We start from the raw sequence: 24709 nt of genomic DNA on the forward strand, positions 1-24709 counted from the left end.
TTAGTGAGCAAAAATGTTAATTAACTAGGTCATAGCTCCAGCTCACACAACTATGCAAATATTTACTCCATCGTTTTGGTTAATACAAATTTCAATTAAACATATCGAAGGCGACGCGTGACCGACAATGGGAAGTAATAGGAACTAGGTGTGGACTTTAAAATAATAGCACCCGGATTCTAAAGTCAAAGTGGAAGATATTCAAGTTTTAGGGAAGCTGTAAATATATTAATTTAATATATCCTCGTAAGTCCCCGTGTACTTCACAAAGTACAAATCAATTGTACGAAATGCCGAAATGTACTTGCAGTTAAATTTTTTCAATGAAATATGAACCTTAAATTTAGTTAAGTAATTTTCAAAATCACAAAACTTTGAATTCTCGCCTCGGGCTGCAGAACTATGAAAAAAAAGTCAGGACTTACGAGGATATAAAACTCTTGCAAAAGGCAGCTCTAGTTATTTTTTACCACGTAAATCATTTTTGAGAGATATTTAATGGCCTTACGTCTTTCAACCATCATTGTGAGTGAGACTTGCTTCAAAATTTTAGTCCTACAAGTTGCAATTCGCACGGTGACGTCATAAATTTAACCGATTCTCACACCACCAGGGTCACAGCGATCAACTATAAACACCATTTCATTTTATAATTATGCAACTATCATTCAATCTGCAAACAGATAATTGATCAACTAAAATAACTCCGTGAGAACCTGGCATAAGTACAGTCGATGGCTTAAAAATCTCTATCACTATAGCGTCAATCATAGACATCGACTTTATAGTTAGAAGCATAGAGGTATATGGTATTTTTATTGGTATCATGCACAGACAACACTTACCACTGTTCGTAATTAGGCCGTGTAATGCTATTCTGGTTTATTAATGACAATATTTACTACAAATATGTACAACTCGGCTAAATTACGAACCGTGGCGAGTGGCCCAACAGTCCCGGTTCGCGTTGAAACATATCTTTATGCCCTTAATGTACGTGAGATCAAAACGAAAGTAGCATACCATATTCCACAATCAACTGGTTGATTTGCTAATAAATAATAAAACTATGAGAAGACGTTATTGCCGACAATTGAGCAACATTAAGCTACAGGAAGAGACAAAGTTGGTCTCGGTCACGCGCACCGAACGACGGCCTACCTACACATTAAGACTGGTCAAAAGTGGCAGGTCTACTGACAACACGCCGCTTAGAGCGTAGTGTTTAGTGCCATAGACGAAGGAACCATCGAACGATTAGAATCAATGCGACCAATTGAATAAAATAAAATGTCACGAATAAAGGTCACAGCTCATTACAGCCACCCGGCCCCCGACCAGCACCGCCTCGCCTCGAGCGGTTAGTATTCTTCATATGGATTTGTATGGGCATGCGCCCACTAAATCAACTCCTTGCGTCACCGGATCGCCTCACTCGCTCGTGTCCACGCGCGGACGGCGAGTGGACCACTCGGTGACAGCCCGCTGCTCGCCGCCATACTGACTGCTAGGACATTCGTGGAGCACGCGAGGTCCACCCGTCGACAACGAGTGGACGCCGAAAGTCGAGGCGGTGCTGGTCGGCTGCCGGTTGGCTCTAATGAGCTGTCTTCTTTCTTTTATTGTCATAAACGAATCTCGACCGTTATTCGCTTTAAGTTTGCTTGTTTGCGGCTCTAGTGGTGAACCCGCACGGCGGAGCTCCTATGTGCGAGTGTGTTGTCAGCAAACATGCTTATACGAATTCAAAATAACACCTACTTATAATTTAATATACATTTATAAGTAGAAATACTTGCACGCATCGGGAGTTTCCATGTAACTCGTTAATATTACGATTAAATATCTATTTTTATTTAACTGGGTAGTGTCGGTGGAAACCCCCCCCCCCCCCCCTCCCAGCGTTATTACCTAACAGCATCGCCAAAATAATCATTAAAAATAAATATAGTTACACGTTTTTATGGCATTTATAAATAAAACAATAAATATTATGCAGAACAGGGAAAGGGTAATTCGTCATTTTGGTATCTACATAAATATTATTAATAAAATGTATCTCGATTCGACGCTTAGCTCGAGATTATGAGGTTTCATAACAACAATTAATGTACAAAATAACTACCGACGATTATAAATTATTATTTAGCCTTTCCATGGTTCTGGAGCCAAATAAAAAAAAACATATAATATTCTTTCCTCGCCGGACTCTTACACTGCGACTGAACGACTATTGTTCATACAAAACCTCCAAAAACAAAACGAAAATTTTGAAAAAAAAATCTCATCAAATACTGCACTATAGCTTAACTTTAAATATAATTATTTACGCTTAGCCATTACACGGTTATAAACAATAAATAGGATAACTAGCCAATAGTTTTTCACAGCTCTTACGGAAATACAATTTACAGCGAACACCGAGGGCAGACCGGCGACAATTTAAACTATCACTAAACTGGGAAAAGCGTATAAAAATACACATTCCCTGCCCCCACATGCAGTCGCTCGACGCTCGATTGCAGCGATAAATCTGGTCACGTGACCCCATTTTGAAGGTGATTTTGAATTTGCCGCGACTCAAAAAAGTAGCGTCAAGTCGCCGCGTCGAGCAGCAGCGACAAGATGGCTTCTTGCAGGATTGATCTTGGCCTTGGCAGCTGATTTCTTAATCTCATTTACAGAGGCGTCTTTACCTATAGTGCAGGGTGTGCGTTGCACACGGGCGCAGCGGTGTTAGGGGCGCCGGCGCCGGCCGCGGCACTTTGTACCTATTCCATTTTGACCGCACGCTTCCTAGATGACGCTAAAAGTTATAATTGCACACGGGCGCTACATGGGCTAAGACCCCACTGCTCATTTAGTAGCAGTAGTGGCAGTGGTACAAATAAAAGCAATTGGAGCGAATGAAAAAAAAATAACAGTTTTTTTGCCAGGTTATTTTTTCCAGCGATAAAGCTCAACATTTTCAGCTTTATCGCTATATGTCACGTGACCAGATTTGACGCTGGAAACGAGCGTCGAGCGATTTGCATGTGAACGCTGCCTTAGCGTCCTCCTACGTCCGATTTATAAACTAAATGAAAGCTGCTTCGTTTGCTCGAACGAGGTCGCGGTCTGCCCTCCGTCCTCGGGCCTATTCTGCCTAACCGGCGTCGCTGGAACCGCATTAACTCCCTAGTCTACCTACCGGACGCAGGGTGCCACTCTGTTTATGATTACCGTATTAGGCTACGTACGCATTATGCGGCTAACCGCGCGGTTCTCAAATTACCGCATGAGAAAGAGACGGCGCGGTCGGCCGTGTAGTGCGTACGGAGCCTTACACAAAAAATGGATCCACTTTGATATAACACGAATAAAGCGAACATGGGTAAATGCTGCTACGGCTGATTTAAAATTCGCGTGTACAGTTTAGGTACCTGCACCCACGGCGCATCAGATACGGCTAGTGTAGGTGCTTAGTAATTTGACAGACTCTGGCCAGCGAAAGTTGTCCACGCATTTTTTACGAAACTCTAATCTGGTATCGTTGATATCTCTTGTCCGGGTGAGCGGTTAGTTCCGATGGAGTGCCGAAAAGTTTCTCGATGAGGGCTACGGCATAGATGTCGCAAGTGTCGCTGCTTAAGCGGCTAAATAAGAAACAACACAAGCTGAGATATGGGGTGCATAGGAGAAATTCGTGTCTGTATCGTTGTCCAGCGGTGGTGTAGCGGTATAGCACACGGCACGGAATGCCGAGGACCTGGGTTCGATTCCCAGCGCTGGTCTTATTTTTCTGGTTTTTCAGTGCATCTATATTTCAGTTTGTATTTTCGATACTGTCAAAAACGTCATATTGTCATTCTAGCCTGGCTTAGATAATTTTGATACTTCGTCTATACAAGTAAGAACTATATACTACCACGCTACATAAAAAATTACCTATTACTGCATTCATTTGAGGGCCAAATTTTTTGCGGTGGTGGCCTAGTGGTTTGACCTATCGCCTCTCAAGCAAAGGGTCGTGGGTTCGCACCCCGGCTCGCACCTCTGAGTTTTTCGAAATTCGTGTGCGGAATTACATTTGAAATTTACCACGAGGTTTGCGGTGAACGTAAACATCGTGAGGAAACCTGCACAAACCTGCGCAGCAATTCAATGGTGCGTGTGAAGTTCCCAATCCGCACGAACTATGGCCCAAGCCCTCTTGTTCTGAGTGGAGGCCTGTGCCCAGCAGTGGGACGTATATAGGCTGGGATGATGATATTTTTTAATTCAACCTCCTACCGTCCTCAAAACGCTGAATGTTATAAGATTATGTTAAGAATAAAATGTTAGAAGATATATTCAATGCCAATCTGGTCAAAATTTGCCAACGGACTCCTAAAGTGCATCATCATCTTCCACACTACTATATGAATCTTGATGCAGCTTTTTTTTTTTTTGCCGCGGTTTCTCTTGGACAGCTTTCACTGGCCAGTCTTTTGTAGCCATAGCACTCACCCATGCCGGTGTTACATACATTTATATCAATTTACAAAACCCCCTGCGGCATCACTTATGAACAAACAAGCATAATTAGACACCGAATAACAACATTTAGATATTTTATCTGCAACACCGAGTGCACATTTCGGCACTTGTCCCACCGCCGACGATGAGCGAGAAGCGAGCAGAGCGAGTAACTAGGAACGAGTGGGCGAGCAGCGAGAAGCGAGTGTTCGAGCACGACGGGCGATTACTCGCTCCACTCGCTCGAGCCGGGCGGCCGCCAAGCTAACAGCGCTGAGCGAGTATCGCTGACCTAGTTTTATAGCTCTTGTCGCTGCGACAAAAGGTGTAAGAGCGAGTTCTCGCCGGCAGTGTGAACCGCCAGCGATCAACTATTAATATATATGTCTCTTTTACTCACACAGGATCTTATATCTTTAGTTCGTTTTTTGAGCGAGAAAATAGTCGATAGCCAATCGTTTCCTCGCCGGCGGTGAGACAACTGCCTTTTATATCAATGTTGGGATTTTTATACCGCGAAGGTAAAAATAGTAAAAAAAAAAAAAGTAGTAAAGATGGCAACAATTTTGTATATGAAATTACGACCACTATCACCCCTTTTTAGGGTTCCACTATTTTGTGTGGTATCAAGGGCACCACAAAAATAAACTGGAACATTTCAACTAAAGGTCAAATAATCGCGTCAGTATTTCAGTCTTGCTTGCGATTGGCTCAGTCATTCGACCAATCACGCGCGCGACTCAAATGTCAAAGTTGCCAAACGGACCTGACGCCACAAGCGCCAAGTGGCCTGTCACAGAAACCTTTACTTAGATTGACAATACGTACACACAGTCAAAGAAATTAATTTACGTCCCAGTGGAACCATTTCATAATCATTTTTGTCATGATTTCTTTAGCATATCTATGGAATGTCAATATGACATTAGTAGCACAAAGGTTCCACCCTGGGTAGTGATTTAATTTCCTTGACTGTACATCCATTTTGAATGCAAGTTACACTTATCGCTCAGATGAAATAGTCCAGATTGATTTTATGTTACCGTTTATGTGATAATTTCGCATATATTATGTTGTAGCACGCTGTCCTGTCCTAGTGGACGGGGAGGGTAGTTCGGCCGGCGGGCAGACCCGGCGGAGAGAGGCTAGCGGCGGCAGCGCCCTACCTCCGCGTACACTCACGCCATTGGCTACCTGCGAACAAAATACAGTGTTACCAACATAACGTACCGCCTAACACAACAACGTATGTACAGTAATAATATAATCAATACATAATTATTTAAAAACATTTTTAATACCGTTTCCTTTAAACCTACCTAACCCAACCTAACCCACTTTTTTGGTAGAGATTTCTAACATATTCTAACGTATTTTAACGAACAAACAATTTATTAAAAATAATAAATATTGATAAATAAATAAAATATATAAAATTAATTGAATTATTTTTCTATTAAACATGTTTCATTCTAGTTGGAATTATTTGAGGTGTCCCGATCTCGTTAACAGCCAGCCTTTCGAACGAAGCCATTGTATTCTATTGTGTCTTCAAGTGCATAATCCTCAGTTTAAAATGAAATTATAAGGGGCTGTTTCACCATCCATTGATTAGTGTTAACTGGTGGTTAGGTGTGGTGCCGTCTCTATTTGTTTTGTTCGAATAGACGGAGACGGCATCATATTTAACCGTCGTTTAACGCTAATCGAAGGATGGTGAAACAGCCCCTTAATGAAGTAAACTAGCTCCTTGAAATAACGACTTTATTATTTACACTAGAGAGTTCATTTTAAATAAAACTTTGTTGGCAGATAATGTTTTTCAAAATTGAACGCGTCGCAGACAAGCAGCCTCATGGAAAAGTATTATCTGCGAACGTGTATTTATTTTAAAATGCACTTTCTTCTCTAGATAATAAAGTTGTTATTTCAATGAACTATTTCATTTTATATTTCCGTTCATTTTAAACTGAGTATTATGTGGTTGAGGGCACAATAGAATACAATGGGTTTGTTCGAAAGGTTGGCTGTTAACGAGGTCGGGACACCTCAAATAATTCCTACTATAAATAGACGTTAAAACAATAATATTCGATGAGGGCTACGGCATAGATGTCGCTAGTGTCGCTGCTTAAGTGGCTAAAATAAGAAACAACACAATCTGAGATATGAGGTGCATAGGGGAAATTCGTGTCTGTATCGTTGTCCAGTGGCACGGAATGCCGAGGACCTGGGTTCGATTCCCAGCGCTGGTCTTATTTTTCTGGTTTTTCTGTGCATCTATATTTCAGTTTGTATTTTCGATAATAATATTCGAAGTTAAAATACAAGGACCATAATATTTACATGAAACATTTTCTGAGAAGCGAAATTCAGTGGATTTTTGTCTGCGAAAGAAGGGAACCCCTTATCAATTATAGTGTTATTATAGCTGTTATTTATGATCACGAGCGTCGTGACTTGTCGTTTTTGTGACGGTATCGTGCCGGCTCGTTTCGCACTCGCCTGTGGTCGTGCGCGGGGTGCACCACGACGCGCTGGTAATCAGGCCGCTGCGCCTGCCGCTGCCGCGAGCCCAGCTCCGCGGTACCGTCGCGCGCTATGAACAGCTGCAACCCGGACGCTGCAACACAAGCACACATATGTAGTGAACAATGCTTTTCCATCTTATTGTTCATGCTTCAATCAGCCTCAGCACCCATCAAGACAATGTATGGATGGGTCGCATCGTCAATTTGTTTCTGTGTGGGATTTTTCTTAGGAAAATAGTGTGCTAGTTTCGTTATGCGAAATGTCCGCTTAAAAAGTATGTATATTTTTAAACTCTTTATTGTACACAAATATTATTATAGAAACAAACACAATTTACCAATATCTGACACAGTGAAGCGTGCATAAATATCTGATACGACTCTATTTCTACGGCTGGTAAGACGTGTCAGATATTTTTGCACGCTCCGCTGTGATAGATATTAATGCAGGTGACTGTACCATCAGCCAAATATGTGGTTTACCACCTCGTTTGCACGTCATAAAACAATAATGCCAATAGACGTGTCTGTCAACTTGAAAGTTCGACTTTAGCGACATATTAATTTGACAGGAACTTGTTTAAAAATTGATAGACTACTTATTTGGCAAGTTTATGGATGGGTGTTTTTCCCGATATGCTTTTTTACTGATGCTTATTTTCAAAGTAGCGTTTTTTCCCAATCTGAGACGACACAGAAACATAGGTAGGTTTAGGTTATGCTAAGTCTGCATTGGTTCGAAGGGCCAAAACTACACAGAAGTAGGAGCTCCGCGCGAGCGGAGCTCCGTTCTGATTGGGAAAAAACTAAAAACGCTACTGTGAAAATAAGCTTTAGTAAAAAAGCATTTGAGAACAAACGCGAATGGAATTTTTGCTTCTAGGACAATGGTTTTCAAACTTTTTCAAGACGCGACCCCCCTTTTTATGATATTATCCTACGTTTTTTTTTTATTATTATTTGACTTGATGGCAAACGAGCAAGTGGGTCCCCTGATGGTAAGAGATCACCACCGCCCAAAGACACCTGCAACACCAGGGGGATTGCAGATGCGTTGCCAACCTAGAGGCCTAAGATGGGATACCTCAAGTGCCAGTAATTTCACCGGCTGTCTTACTCTCCACGCCGAAACACAACAGTGCAAGCACTGCTGCTTCACGGCAGGATTAGCGAGCAAGATGGTGGTAGCAATCCGGGCGGACCTTGCACAAGGTCCTACCACCTGCAAACGTTGGTAATACAAACATTGAATAATCATAGCCATTAACGGTGAGAGTAATTTAAAGATACCGCGACCCCCTCAAGGGGCATCCGCGACCCGGGGGTCGCGACCCACAGTTTGAACACGGTCCAGGGGTATACTTACTCTCCGCGGAGTCGTCGGCGGCGTGCTTAAGGTCAGTCGCGGCGAGCAGCTCGTCGATCAGCGAGTCGGGGTTGACGCGCGTGTTCTCCACACGGCACGAGACCACGTGCTGCCGACATAACACAGACAAGGTCAGCACTAGTCAAAGCGCACCGGCTCTTTCTAAACTACTTGTGTGGTTTTACAGTGACGCGCCCTGCCCTTAAAATTATCTAACGGTCAAACTAAACGAACGTTATAGTAGATTATTGTCTTGGCCTGGAAGTAGGCAATTGCCGGCTGAGTACGAGAATTAAACGGACGAGCGTGCGAGTCCGTTTAACTAATACGAAGCCAGTAATTGCTATTCCAGCAGACTATTAGCTATTCTCAAAAATGGTGAAGGAAAAAAACTAAATTAGAATAAGCCTTTTCTCAACAAAATTTATATTATGACATTTAATTTTATTCCAGTAAATTTTTTCAAGCTTTCCCGTCTTTTTTTATTAAAAAAAAACAGCAGGTGTATTTATCCAAAACACCTCAAGCTGTTTTAGATCCAATAAAAAAAGTCGGGAGTTCCAACAAAATAACTGATAGCAGCCATTTGAGTTGGCTGTATACGACTTGTGCCAGCATTTCCATGGCCGTTTTCACTTTTTAAAAAGTTCGAGATTCGACAATAATAAATTATAAATTATTGTCGAGCTAGCGCGCCTGCAATCTTTTTAATTTCTCGTTGACCATAAACTATGCACTTCCTTCTGATATGTAAGGATTAATGTAGACTTTTACGGACATTGTTGAGAAAAACCTTTTTCACTTCTCATGCTTGTAAAGTTCGTGTTTATGCTGGATCTAGGCGACATAAAACGACTTTTTATGCTCTAATGCATAAAGTAAAATGTTCGTCTAAAGCCAAGGCAATCAGGTGTAAACAGCCACAAACAAAGAAGTTTCTACATATTCTTCAAAATAAATTGTAATTTATATAAAACTAAAAATCAATCAAAATAGATCAATAAAACTAAAAAAATAAAAATAATAATAGTAACAACAAAAGGTGCATAGTAAGTGAATAATTGTTTCCACTGTTGCTATTTCATTTTCTCGCCATCTAAGTGAAAAGCAGAGTGTAAAACTCGAGCATTAAACCCATTTTCCCCTCGACGTGTCTATCCACCCTCGCTGTACCGGCTCGGGTGACTATATGAACGTCTTGGTGGTAGATTTTTTTTGACATTCATAAGTGCTTGCTATAGCCTAAATTGAATAAAGATATTTTGACTTTGGGTAAAATGGCTCGTTTTATGCTCTCGTCGTACAATCTACTATTGAGTTACAATAGTGTGTTGTGTAGTGGGTCCGGTGTTACCTGGTCGTCGGGCGGCTGCGCGGGCGGCGCGTGCGCGGGCGCTCGCTTGCGGCGCTCGAGCGCGGCGCGCGCGCGGTCCAGCGAGCCGCTCTCCGACGCGCTCGCGGTCAGCGACCCCGACGACGGGTTCCTGCGCACACAACGACACTGTACCCGCTGGCCGGGGGGGAGGGCAACGGTGGTACCCGCTTCAAGAACAGTCGCTCGCCCATACAACAGTTAAATCTACAGCTGGCCCATAAAGAGTAGAAATTAAAAAGTGGCAACACTGTAGTGTCCTCCCTTTTTTGCTCCCCGGTTTGACACTACCAGTGTTGCCACTTTTTGATTTCTACTCTTTATGGGCAAGCTGTACAAGGTCTTCAAATTCGGTTTTAATTTTGTCATTGACAAAATTTCTAGGGGTCTCCCCGCATCTATCAACACGGAATCGAAAAAAGCTGATAGAAAAAAGCTTCGACGTCCATTTCGAAATTGAAAATAATTGTTAGCATTGATTATCTTTACGAAAGCGCTGGCAGTTAGGATGATTACTTAATTAATTTTGTAACTCAGTGTGGAAAAGCGACCGCCTCTGGCTGGACAGAGCGACTAGAATTTTAAATAATAGAACCAAGTCCATTTATTTTTAAGCATCGGAAAAATGTCCGTCATTTTATAAAGCTGACACAGTCCCGTATCACAACTACTCCATGACATCTTAAGACCGTTAACGAACGTTTCTCCGATCTTTGTAGACGACATCAGCGGCCAATGTGATCAATAACACTTTTATACGCATAAAAATATCTAAAACTCATCAAAAACTACTTCAAATTTAAAAGTCGTGTTCAATCAACACGGTTACTCCAACACGCCATTGCTAGCTTGTTTCGTCGGCATCGTAGCCTGTAGTATATAGTCACAGAGAATACTCGAAGGGCGGACTGAACGCTAGCAGGCAGCGGAACGGCAAGCAAGTTCTTTGTCCAGGGAATCATCGCCCTGTGGTCACTCAATGAACAGAGAAAAACACTTGCTGCTGTCCACTGGCGAATTAGCGGCCGAACACCTCATTACTAATCTCAATTACTTTACGAACGTTAGGTACGTTTCTCATAGTATTCGAGGACTGAACGAGAACGCGTTTGTGACTTACGTTGTGACAAAAAGACTAAACAGTCGCGGAGATTAAAAATAAATGTATATGAGTACAGTCGAGTTTTTAAACTTCTGAGCAAAAATTCGAATATTACTATCTGAACACGGTTCTACGCAGTTAACAATAGAGCCGTGTTCACATATTTTTTGACAAAGCTTTTCCTGAGAAGTATAAGAACTCGACTGTACTTCGCAGTCAAAGAGGTCAGAGTTTTTTGAGCTCATCTGTATTTAAGCTGACTATATATATGTACTGGGTGGGCCCTGTAGCAGGAGCAAAAAATTAAAACACAGTGGAACTACTTTAGTTCTGCAACTTTCAAAAATTAAGTAATTTTATCATTATGTTTATTCCAAACAAATTAATTGGTATTTTCAATGTACGGCATCCAATAGCCTAAATGACATCGCCTGTCACGTAACAAAATGTCGGATTTCGCAATACATTGCTTGTCCAATTAAACTTTAAACTAGTATAATAATCATAATACAAGTTATTTTCAAAAGTTGTAGAACTAATTTAGCTCAAGATGAAGAGTGGAAGCTGTGGTTTAATTTTTTGCTCCTGTTACAGGGCCCACCTTATATATTTTAATCAAGCTAACTCGAAAAGGCGTGTGTAGTAACTGTGCTTATAAACGCTTCATAAATGTCGTTAAACCGACCCAAGACAAGAATATAATCTATACCAGTCATTGCGACTTATGCTAAAAAAAGTGATATCTATGAACACAAGGGTTATCTCGTATAATGTTACGATATTTCAACATATATCATTATAGACAAACGACTAAGCACTCCACACGACTGGTATATCAAAAACCGGACAAACACCACTAAATTCTATGCACAGGTAATCTCTTACATGCTTTAGTATAGTAAAAAGAGAGAATTAAAATTAACAGACAATCTTTCACCGAAAAGTCAGATGTTTTTTGCTATTCCACGACCTATGTTCAAAAAAGTCAAAAGCGCCTTGAATTCTGATGAAATCTCTAAACAGACCTAAAGACATTTTTGAAAGGTCGATTATAAAATATGTAGGTACTTACACAGTTTTTCACCTCATTACAATACTAGTGGATATATAAATAAAATACAGATTACTTAGGTGAGCGATCAGAGCAAACGAATTCATATTATCTGACTGAATCGGTTAAAAATTGTTATATCGCACACCAAAGCTTTTATAATAAACCCCCTAATTATAAAGCTAATAAAAATACAATTGAATAAATCGTCAGTGGAAAGGTAAAATCGCTAAAGCGCCATAATATACCAAACTATCCACTGACGAATTAAGTATGACAATTGAACTTAGTGCTAGTGCTGCCGAGCTATAGTCCACTATCGGTAGTGTTTCGATAGACTATCGATAGTTGCGCAAAAGCGATAGTTATCGATAGTATCGATAGTTTTCGTAACTTTCTGTACAATACTATCGAGAGTTTAGTTAAGAGAGTATGGAGTTTTTGTGTCTGAATTGTGGGTTGTTGCGAAATTGTAGGCATGTGTTAGGTACAATATGTAAATTAGAGTAAGCATCAATATTTTTATTTATAACTATTGCGGAATGCAGCATCGATACAAACCGTGATGCGGTTTAAAGATGCGATATATATGATTAATTGTATTTTTTCTTATATTAATAAATAAATAATAACGATACTATCGAAAGTATTGCGTGAAAAGAGATATCGATACTATCGTATCGTAGTATGTCCTTTTTCCGGTTAAAACTATCGATTGCAAACTATCGATTTTTCGGCAACACTACTTAGTGCTTTTAGACGAGATGCTTAGAGCGTTAACGCTCGGCGAACCAACCGAGAGACGCCCCACGCACGGCTGTGCCAGGTGGGGGGCAAGCATCTTAAATATTGTAGATATAAATCTTTACTGAAAGAATACTTCATTTCGGTTGTACTCGTTAGAATAATTTAAACTGCATTCAAAGATTTTTTTTACCGATCAAATGTAATATTGTTTATTATTGTAAATTTATTCAATCAAAATACAAAAAAAAACTACAAAAAATACAGTCAGGCTAATATATGTATGCCAAGATTTTTAAATAAGTTCTTAGACACGTTAAAGTTAATGAAAAAGTCCTAAAAATTATATATGTAAAATTTCATGTGTCTTAACGATGCGAATATTCGTGCCCGGACAGGGTTCGACTTTAGTAGTCATTTTACAGTGGCGCCTGAGATACTTCTTATACACCTACAGTACGAGTACTTTCATTGTAGCATGGTGCGGGTGACAGCTGTCAATATCACAAGACTAGAGAGTCAAAGTGTCGAAACTTGAGTCGATTTAAAATCATAATCATAATTAATGTCAGTCATCATTACGCTAATTTTGATGAGAATATCAGTGAAATTCTAGGTTGGAATATTATTTGCCACTTAAGTAAGGTTAAACGGAGTTTGCAAGAATATTCGTTGCTTACCAATTAACAAGTACCGATATAACTCAAGATCCATTAGGTCCCATCACTAAACGTTACGTAACATGCATTTTACGTTTCTTCACTTAATTGTGTTTTCAATTTAATTAATTGATTATAAAAATCTGATAGCTTAAATTAATTTCGTATAACATAGTTCTTTGTGTTCGAATATTTTACGCCAGTCATATTCAGGCTACAACTGAAATATACTTCCATATATTTAGAACGCAGCAACTTTTTCTGAGTGAAACGAAACGTGCATCAAGTGTCACTCGCAACATGCTACAGTGAAAGCACTGTAGTTACGCCAGTAAGGGCCGTATTTCAGTTCGATTTCATGATTCAGTCGAAAAGCCGGTGTTATCACTTCCTGGTAAGTTGTTAATTTGTGAGGGTTATCTTACGCCGTCCCTGTTTATTAACCTCCGACGCAAGAAGAGGGTGTTATAAATTTGACACCGTAGCTCTTAAACGGGTGGACCGATTTGAATGCGTTTTTTTTTATTTGAACTCAGATTTCCTAGCGAGTTCAAATGAAATCACAAAGTCGGGGTTTTACAACTTTTCATTGGTTAGGTTATTCAAACTAAATAAGCAGAGAAATATAAAATCACAGCGTAATAAAATATCGATAATTACTGAGTTACGGACACGAGGTAATGTCACTCGTTGCTATTACGATTTTGCGACAACAAATGTGAAATAAAGAGAGAGAAAAAAACTTTTATAAACCATGCTTCATTCAAATAACACCAAGGATGGTGATTTTCCAAATTGAAATTTGTATGCATTCTCGCGTCCACCCGCCGCTATACAAATTTCAATTCTCGTCTCGCCACGTCTCGTCTCGTCTCACCTCGCCAGTGGAAAAATCACCTTGAGGCTTTTGTGACAAACTAGTTGGCGCTAATGTCATTTGAGTCGCGCTTGTGATTAGTTAAGTAACTAAATGAGCCAATCGCAAGCAAGACTGTAACGTCAAACCTAGCAATATTTTGCCTCTCAAGTAATCCTAATTGCCCTCGCTTTGTCTAAATATCAAAAGCACTCTCGAAATTCATTTCAATGTTTCCAATTGTCCACCATTTTGAAAAACGAAATTTACTAATGTGTAATAAAATGAACCATCGATATTACTCGGCAACTATGAAAATATACGTGTCAAATTGGATTACCTACCATCAACTATTCTATCGTACATATATACAAGCATTTTCAGGGCATATAAACATATTTATATGAAGCGTTACACGCGATATAACAAGATAAAAAAGCAAGCAGATACATGATGATATAATATATAAATCATAATCATGCATGAAGCAGAAATGGAAAACCCCTAACCCACAACGTACATATCCATTACAAACAACATCTATGTATAACAAACTTAATTTAAAGATCAAGCGATAACAAAAATCTATAACGAACACCAAAATATTTCATACATTTTCTTTATTCATAGACGCCGTCCGACAAAACATTTGCTGTCCGCCAAGTTAAAAATGAGTGTTTTGAATCGAGTCGGGGGGCTACTACGAAATTTTAAAATCGAAGTTCGTATCGTACCATCCCTCTCACTCTCGTATTAAATAATATAAGCATAAGCGGGACGGCAAGATACGAAGTTAGAATTTTGCACTTCGTAGTACCTACAGGGCCAGCTGGGCTACTCCAAAACTCGAAACTCGAAGTTCGTGTCGTGCGGTCCCTCTGACACTTACACTGTTTGATACAAGAGCGAGAGAGACCGCACGACACGAACTTCGAGTTTCGAGTTTCGGAGTAGCCCTGCAGTATTAGCATAGAGCATAAATAAGAACTAGTGAATAACCTTGGCGAGAGGACAACTCGAGAGCCGAAGTTGAACCCTCATTCGCAACATTTCGCACCTTTAAACACTTAGGGCCCACACAAAACTGCGAATTCAGCGAGCTCGCAGGTCGCATCGCAAAAACATACGATCTGATTCGCATCGCGCATTCCTGCGAATTCCTGCGATATCATATATTATATTAGTTATGAGTTAGTTAGTTGGGCTGGTCCACAAATTTAAAGTCGCTCAGCGAGCTATGGAAAGGGCTATGCTCGGAGTTTCTCTGAAGGATCGAATTCGAAACGAGGAGATCCGACACAGAACTAAAGTCATCGACATAGCTCACCGGATAAGCAAACTGAAGTGGCAGTGGGCCGGCCATATCAGTCGAAGAACTGATAACCGCTGGGGCAAACGAGTTCTTGAGTGGAGACCGCGAATCGGCAAGCGTGGCGTAGGACGCCCTCAGACTAGGTGGAGCGATGATCTTCGCAGGTTAGCTGGCAAGAACTGGATGAGACTGGCCGAACTGGAGAGGCCCTTGTCCAGCAGTGGACTAAGATAGGCCGATCATGATGATGATGATGAGTTATGATGATCTGCACTAACGCTTTGCCGCACGAAATCGTATCGTTAGCTCCTGCGATGAGGCGTCGCATCGCATCGCATCGCAGTTTTGTGTAGGAGCCCGTAAAGCCGAGGCGAGAAGTCACTCATCAACTCATAGCTAAATACGCGCTTTTAGAAATTATTACGCTACGGTATTAATTATCAAAAACATATTTATCTAGTTTTGTCAGACGGCATCCTAACAGCGAAAGCGGATCGGCGCGCCAACAAACTATGAATAACATCGAATAAAACCTACCGCCCGTACTCATAAACGACATTTATGATCACAGGTTAATAGTATTAAGCCCGAAATGCCGAAACAAACAGTACAACGAGAGTATTGCTTTACACAAAATCTAAAAGGGGAATAAACGAGCGTGAAACCGTCGTTAAGTATGTCGTAGCAGTTTTAGACATTGTTAACTTCTAGGGTGCTGATCTATCTGGTTGCATAATTGTTGAAAGTCAAAATTGCATTGCCATAACATAATTTTATTTTTTACCCGTTGAAACCGTAAATTTTTCAGAATGTTTAAATCATCCTGTAGAACTCTATAGGTCAGCTAAGGTTAAGTTTATTCCAAACAATTAATATGTATGTTCAGTGAAAAAATATCTATGACAACAACTATGTGAGTCGACATGGACCCTACTTTAAAAAAAAGGACCGATAAAGAACAGCGATTCCACTAAGCAAGTGTTTATTTTGCAAAATCTATTAATTAAAATGTCTCAGTACATTTATTTAATAAAAAAAAAAAAGATTGTACAACATTTTACCTAAGACGTTCATGTAGCCTCCCGAGCCGGTACGGCAAGGGTGGATAGGCACGTCGAGGGGAAAATAGGTTTAATGGTCGAGTTTTACACTCTGCTTTTCACTTAGATTGCGAGGAAAAGAAAAAGCAACAGTGGAAACAATGATTCACTTTCTATGTACCTTTTATTTTTATGCATTATTATAATAATTCAATTTTTTTAAGTTAACTGATTTATTATGATTTTTAGTTTTATACAATTTAAAAAATATATAGAAACTTTTTTGTTTGTGGCTGTTGACACCTGATTACCTTGGTCTTAAGTTGGTCTTAGACGAAGAATTTATTTTATCCACTAGAGCATAAAAAGTCATTTTATGTCGCCTAGATACAGCATAAACACGAACTTTACGAGCGTGAGAAGTGAAAAAGATTTATTTGTGGTCCCTCGATATTGTGTAAAGCAATACTTGCACTACGCCGCATGCTGTCACGTCAAAAGAAGACTAAGGTGGAACAGCACGTGGCCCGGTGGGGACGAATCTGTGGTGGACAATTTCTTCTTGGCTATGGTGGTCTTTCCGTAAGCGCTGATAGTACAAAAAACTGTCATGAAAAAGTGTCCTTTGCGGCCTACTTGCAGAATAAGGCTACGTACGCGTTCAGCGCGCCGTCTCTCTTCAAAGTATCGCTTGAGAAAGAGCGCGCTAAAACAGCGCGGTTAGCCGCAAAGTGCGTACGTAGCCTAAACATTTTCATTTTGATTAGGCGCAAGCGTCGATTTGTTAGTGACAACTGACTGGAAACATGAACGTATCTATGTAACTACATTTCAGGTTAAACGACTAGATTTTACTGTATAAGGTACCTTTATAAATATTGGTCAAGTTTTTGTAGCTTTTGAAATTTTTCTTTTAAAAAAGTAAGGCCAACCGATCAACGATAAACGTCCGATAAACGTTTAACAAGAACAATATTTTAGAATTTTTTAATGCCGGGTTTTTACACAACAACAACAAGTACATATTTTTAGTACACTCAAAAGGAAATAGGAACATTTAGTAACTCTTTAGTTTACTTTACTCTGTTCGTTATTCAGTTAAACAAAAAAAAAGGCGAATGCTCAATGTTCTAATACACCTGAATGCCCATATTTACCAGCACCTAATTAGTTCTTGCAAAATTCGATTTCAAAATTGAAATCGACGCTCGCGTACCTAATCCGAAACGCGATCAAACTGGTTAGGGCCTACGCTAACTGGCGCGGACGCGGGTGCAGGTGAACTCCTGCGCACGCGTCGCGCGCTGTTAGCGCTGCTCGTACTGTTGTTCAACAGGCGGCCACCAGCTCCGTACACACCGCGTCAGCTAGCGTAGACCCTAAGACTACAGACAGATTCATCCCCACGCGCACTGTGCCGCGCCCCGGTAATACTGACAGCGCTGAGCTCGGGCGGCGCGGGAGCGAGTCCCGCAGCGCTGCGCACGCGCCGCACTCCTCGCCGCGCCTGCACAACACACTGGCTCACAGTTCACTGGCTCACAGACTGACTCACAGTTCACTGGCTCACAGTTCACTGGCACACAGTGCACTGGCTCACAGTGCACTGACTCACAGTGCACTGACTCACAGCTCACTGGCTCACAGTTCACTGGTTCACAGTTAACGGTTCACGGCGGCTGTGTGAACACGCGTCGCGTTCCGTTTACATAACCTAACCTAACCTGGACTGTAGCAGTGGCTTCCGTAGTAAAATGACAAATAAAATGTAAACTGAAAACCTCATGGCGAGTAATACCAGTGATCTGTAAGTAAGCCATTGCTTACCTTGGAAAATCTCTATACCGGTTGTGGCCTGTAATACTAGCAAAATATTAAAACATAGATCGTCCTCGTCAAACTGAACAACATTAGTTCAGCGACTTTTAAAAATAATGGAGTCTTTGAATTCTCCTTTTTTCATACAAATTAAATACTGCTATCAATGTACGCCATCCTAGAACACAACTGACGTCGCCTGTCACGCTACAAACATCAAGCATTTTGCTTAACATTGCTTCTTCAAATAAACTTAAGTGTGATAAAAACTACTTATTTTTAAAAGTCGCTGAACTCCAGTCTAGTCCAGTTTGAGGAGTATGATCTATGTTTTAATTATTTGCTCATATTACAGGCCAAACCCGGTATACCTATGTTTTCTGTAATGCTTACTATGTATTGGTGTTATTGTATTGTAAAAGCTCTGTTAAAAAAATATTTTTTATTACAAGCTTTTCTGCTGAATGCACTTTTTGTTAACTGTACTAGCATTGTCATACAAACTACATTTCCAGACCGAATTTCATGTAGATACCATTAAGAGTTGAGGAGTTCCATCCGGAGACGATCCCGGCTGGATCACCAGGATGTCACTACCAGATTATTGTATTGTCACTAGATTTACTTAAGTATGCTTTAAGTATGCCAAATATCAAGTCAATCCGACGACTGAAAGTGAGTCAAATTCAACTCGCAAGATTTCACCCGTACATACATAGATCCATACATTGCAAGTTAAATAAAAGCTTGTAAAAGGGCTAGGGTCGGACAAGATTGAGATTAACAAAAAATACTTTTTCAGGTGGTGGTTGTGCAAGGTCCGCCCGGATTGCTACCACCATCTTGCTCGCTAATCCTGCCGTGAAGCAGCAATAGCACTGTTATGTTTCGGCGTGCAGAGTGAGACAGCCGGTGAAATTACTGGCACTTGAGGTATCCCATCTTAGGCCTCTAGGTTGGCAACGCATCTACAATCCCCCTGGAGTCGCAGGTGTCTATGGGCGGTGGTGATCTCTCACCATCAGGAGACGCACTTGCTCGTTTTCCATCCAGTAGAATAAAAAAAAGACTGACGCAAGCATCTCGCAGAGCCTAGCGGGAGAATGCATGGTCTTCTCCGGCTTTCCAGCAAAAGGCTGAAGCAAGACTGCGTAGATAAGGAACTCCTCCAACCTTTTCCTACCCGTTGTAAGCTCCAGGGAGTTGAGGATGTGTACTATTGTGTACCCAGGTTGTTTAGCTGGTGAAAGAGCTACTAAAGCAAAGGAGCTCCGCGTAGCGAAGCATCACTAACAAAGTCAAAACGGAGGTAAGGCTTACTGATAACACTGTCTCACAATGAGATTTTTGTTTACATTTTTTTTCCCATAAATTTGTACCATACTAATTTTACGTGCGAGAGGTAAAATAGAAATCCATTTATACCACGATACTGAGAACCTATTAACAAATAAACTCGTGTTAGAAAGGGACATCTACCTTACTACATGACTTCTCGCTCTAGCAGTTGCGACTGCGTGATCCAGGTCAGCTTATTACGTAATTTGACCTCAAAGATTTAACTTAAATTACGACAGCACCTAAATCACACATTATAAATAAACGACGACAATATTGCACTAACAAATATCCTAAATATTCTGCAAATTGTACATTGCGACCCAAAACATGAATAAAACTAGTAAAAAAAAGTTATCACAAAAAAAAACCTCGAAAACAAAAACCCGAAAGACAGATGAATGAACAGTTGGAGAGAAAGATACAGAGAAGCTATAGGTCCCGCTCGCGCCCTCAACCTAGTTAGTACGCCGCGGACGTTACAGGAGGGGGGAGGGATGGAGGGAGGTTCTATCGGCTGCCGAACTTTTCTTTACAAATTTAACACTTTGTTTTGTACGTGCGAGTTCATGAGTCCCTTTATTAAACCCCCGATGCAAAAAGACGAGTGTTATAAGTTTGACCGCTATGTGTGTCTGTGTGTACGTCTGTCTGTGGCACCGTAGCTCTTCAACGAGTGGACCGATTTGAATGCGGTTTTTTTTAATTAGAAAGCAGGTTTTTTAGTTATACGCAGACTTAAGTCGGCGGGCGTCGGCGCGACGTGCGTGTTCTCATTTCATTGCGAGGCTGAAACGTTTCTCGCACAGTGGACACCTGGCAGCACACGCAATGAACAGAGAACACACTCGCCGCGCCGCTGCCCGCCGAAACGCAGCTGTATATTCATTTAGACTTTCAGTTCGAGGCAGCCCTCTCAAGTCAAGCCAATGAGGGCTATCGCGTTTGTCTCGCTAGAGGCGCTAGTGTAGCGTGAGGTCTCCGAAATGTCAAAGTCTGTTTTTGGGTGAGCTAAACGGGTTTAGATAAAATCATATTTAATACCTTAAAACCGTACCATATCATATTGAGCATGCCACAGTATTGCATAGTCCCCGTGTTGTTCCGAAAGACAAACTGTTTCAAAACACAGACATTCATTGCCCCGGAACGCATATTTGCCATAATTAATTTCAGATATTGCAAAATATTCCCAAAATTATTCTAATTATAAATAAACCGCGTAGCTCGTAATAACAGACTTTGAAAGCCATACTTAAAAACCTCACGCAACAGTAGCGCCATCTAGAAATTCAAAAAACGATAGCCCTCATTGGTCAATGGCACACTAACCATCGAAGACGAGCTGGAATCATTGAAAACCAATCCTTGTTGTCCTCAGACCAGAGGCCGTATTGTCTACAATCTAGTTTAGACTTGTAAGAAAAATCGTGCAAGTCGCATTACATTGCGGCGCTCGATTGACCACTACAAACTCGTTGGCTTGACGGCCTCGCAATGTAATGCAACTTGCAAGATTTTTCTTGCAAGTCTAAACTAGGCTTAACGCACTGCCGCTCGCGATTGCAATCACCATCTCTTTCTACCCTCGTCTTAAACCATGTGACATAAAGAAGTGGTGAAAATCATTGTGATTCTAATTGCGTTGGACAATAAGACTTCAGACGAACATGAATAACTTAACTTAAGTACTTAAGTTTCTTGGTAGCATTCCGTTGAACCGACGCCTTACTCTAGTCGCAGACAATCTTTCTGAGCTGCCACAGACGAATATCAACCACCAAAATGGCATATAAAGGCTGACCAGGAATATAAAAAACCTGACGCGAGGGCAGCACTTCTACGTTTTATATTGCAACATTCTTTACACTTACTATGCGATACCTAACAGTCATATTGACAACGGTGTCGGTGATATTATTTAAAGGAATATTTTCTAATTCCTCGGACTTTTTCTATGAAGAACACTTTTATAAATTGTGAATTATTTTCCTTCCAAGGCTATGGATAATCTTCAGCATTTTAACGCACAAAAACACAAAATAACACTTTAAAATACCACGCGCAAACAACGTTAAACTTTGACAGCAATAGACAGATGACATTTGATTTTGTGTTACCAGTACAAGAAATTAGTTCTATTGGTTTTCCGTAATATGGCGAGGTTATTTATAATTCCGGTCAGCAGCATTGTAAAATGGGCATAATGGTTGTAACACACGCATTACAAAGTCTAACACACATCGAGACCAGACCAGGAACACATGAACTCGGACATAAGTCACGAACACCAGACAGACAAGTTGTACCATACGAGCCAGATAGAACGCTCGGGGGGCATGAAGCGAACACACAGTAGCACAAACCTCGCGCCAGTGTAGCTATGCCGCAGCGGCACCGCGTCTCCCCGCCGCCGCTCGGACGCGTAGTGACACCTCTGTAACACCCCCACATGCTTCGCCTCTTTCGGCGTTGAGGTGCTGACTTCTTTGTCGAGAGCCTTGTTGGACAAGCTCTTGAACCGGTGGCGCACGTCTATGTGATCGCTCGTGGTCGGATCCAACTCCGGGTCCGATGTGATGCTGTAGAATTCGTCCTCTATGCAGCCGGACAGTCTGTTGGCGTCGGATATGAGGGAGCTCTTTCTGTGCGCGAGGGGCGTGAGGAAAGGGAAGTTGTTGAACAGCTCCTCGTTGCGTTTGTTTCTCTCTATCAACGCTGGTATTGTGTTCAGGGATTTCTGTTTGAATATTTGGAAGTTGGTTAGGGGGTGTACGGCGGCGCTGATTATCGTCGCGGCTGCCTTCTTCTTCTTGTCGAAGTAGGAGGGCATAGCGAAGTGCTCGCTGCAGAGTGTGGAGTCCGGGGTGCTGTACTCAGCGCTAGCGGGCGATTGCAGCGCGTGTCGGATGACGTCGGGCGGGCCGGTCAGCGTCGTGTTCGGCGTCAGGTAAACGTCGGAACTGTCCGAGACTAACGTCTTTTCTAGGAGGAGCTTCGATAGCGTTTGCGCCCGACCTGTGTGCTTGCACAAGCGGCTGCGAGTGAGGGGACGAGAGAGGGGACATAAAAAAATAAAAATTAATAAAAGCAAATAAATTCTGGGTTAGTTACGACGTGTGAGGTTAGGTCGGGAAGCTCGTACAGTGCGGCTCGGCAGTCACACCGCGACACCAACTCGACTTGAATAAACATCCGGAAATAGACCTTAATTCTGTGTTGAAATAAAACCTATATCCGAGTGGCTCAATCTGAGGCGAGTCTATATCGAAGCGATACACTTGTGCCTGTAGATGCAGCACTAGAGAGCTCAACTAGTACTTGCTAAGAAACTGAGTGACTTGACAACGATTTGTCCCTGAGCAAGTAGCTGCTCGCCAGTAGCTGTACCTCGGGCAGTGCTGCTGCTCGAGACACTTTTAGCGTAAACACTCATCAAGGCAACAATACTGACTGAGCGCCAAATGATCTGTATGTGAAGCGGTAAATAAAAATAAAAAATAAAAAAAAACAAAATAGTGAAAAATAAAAAAACTTAAAATCCCACCCCTTAAAACGTCACACGATCATACCAATATAGTTATGTGTCACGAAAATCATATCAAAATCCATCCAAATAATATACATTACAGAAAGATCAGCATGGTTTCTCATTTCAAAAGAACTAAGAAACTAAAAGGCCAAAGGCACACACAACATTCAAAGGAAAACAGCACCATGCTAACACTTCTGTGACAACCAAAAATGTTTAATATCCCAAACGTTTGTCAAAATTCCATCCTCACAGTTCAACCATCGTGCATCCCACTAAAAAAATAAACGAAGACCATTTCACAATCGTAAACCGTTGGCAGTATCTTTGAGAGTCATACTCGATCGCTCGACTTTGCCGTTTGTGGATGGATCAAAAGCTGCATTTTTTTAAATTTATAAACAAATAAAAAATAATTTACATCTACGTTAAATATACTGTTTTCCACCTCATCTTTAGATATACAGCGCCATCCTCCCCATTGGATAAGTCAAATGAACGTGTACGAATAAAACGTTAGTGAAACTAAATTTTATCACAATCTGCAATCAAATATATCAAAGACCAAAACGTATGTCTCAGATCTTAGATATATCCAATACTGCCAATAAAAAAATGGTCTAAAATAAAAATTATCCCGTAGCTTTTATAAAACTGTACATTTTTAAAATAATTTGGAATCATACTCACGAGATGTTTAGATAAATACTGGTTTATGCGGCATTCTTTATAAAAGTCTGTCATTTTCGTTTGAAATGGTAACAGAAGCCGACGTCGTGAAGCGATTACGAAATTCTACATAAATAGCACCCATTGATAACAACAGTAACTGAGTATGGACTCCAAGTCTATTTTCATTTCGAAACCGTCTCTATACTTCGTTTTTTAGCATTAGAAAAAGGGTAAACAATCTTGACGAGCCTTTTTTATTGAAAAACTCTTTTTTTACAGAAACTATTACTTTGATACCAAAAGAATGTTAATGATCGTATGCCCGTGCTAATTATTTGCTGTGACTTATTTTTCAAAAGTGTTTTTCAATAAAAAGACACTTCAAGATCGCTTTCCATCTTTCTAACGCTAAAAAAATGAAGTATAGTTTAGACAAGAAACGCAACATCCCGAAGCCTAAATTCGAATCTATATCAAATTGAAAAAAAAAAACAAGTATATGTTAGACCTCAAACTTTTCATACCCTTACCCTCGATCCCGAATGGTGACAAAATTTAAAATCCCTTATTATATAATTAACTCACACAGCCAAACCCGATGCTAACTCCAGGTCAGAATTAGAACTAATTTATCCCACTTACCAATACCTTAACCCTTTTCCAGGGCCCGCGAATCTAGATACGCTACCACAAAATAAATCATAGTTTTATATTGTTTAACTACGGCGGATTAAATTAATAACAAATCATATTTATAGGGACTTCAATTGACTTTGTACCATTTATTTGTGTATATTTATGTGGTCGCTGTACGCACTA

The 24709-nt window shown here is 40.8% G+C and overlaps 1 protein-coding gene across 8 annotated transcripts in view; it reads right to left on the minus strand.

Annotated features, from left to right (window-relative positions):
* Positions 1–822: 822 nt before the first annotated feature.
* The window catches only part of LOC141434748 (uncharacterized), a 201254-nt gene continuing 177367 nt past the window's right edge, over positions 823–24709 (minus strand). For 5 of the 8 annotated variants that reach the window (XM_074097288.1, XM_074097371.1, XM_074097583.1 and 2 more), the window contains 6 exons: positions 22053–22724; positions 17969–18037; positions 9749–9878; positions 8395–8503; positions 7003–7120; positions 823–5691 (listed from right to left, as the gene is read on the minus strand). In XM_074097288.1, the coding sequence (XP_073953389.1) occupies positions 5688–5691; positions 7003–7120; positions 8395–8503; positions 9749–9878; positions 17969–18037; positions 22053–22724 (1102 nt within the window). In that variant the 3' untranslated portion in view covers positions 823–5687. The remainder of the gene's footprint in view (positions 5692–7002; positions 7121–8394; positions 8504–9748; positions 9879–17968; positions 18038–22052; positions 22725–24709) is intronic. The other 3 variants (XM_074097739.1, XM_074097510.1, XM_074097662.1) reach the window with 2 other exon arrangements.

The sequence above is a fragment of the Choristoneura fumiferana genome, chromosome Z (assembly GCF_025370935.1).
Source record: "Choristoneura fumiferana chromosome Z, NRCan_CFum_1, whole genome shotgun sequence".
Classification (NCBI taxonomy): Eukaryota; Metazoa; Arthropoda; class Insecta; order Lepidoptera; family Tortricidae; genus Choristoneura; species Choristoneura fumiferana.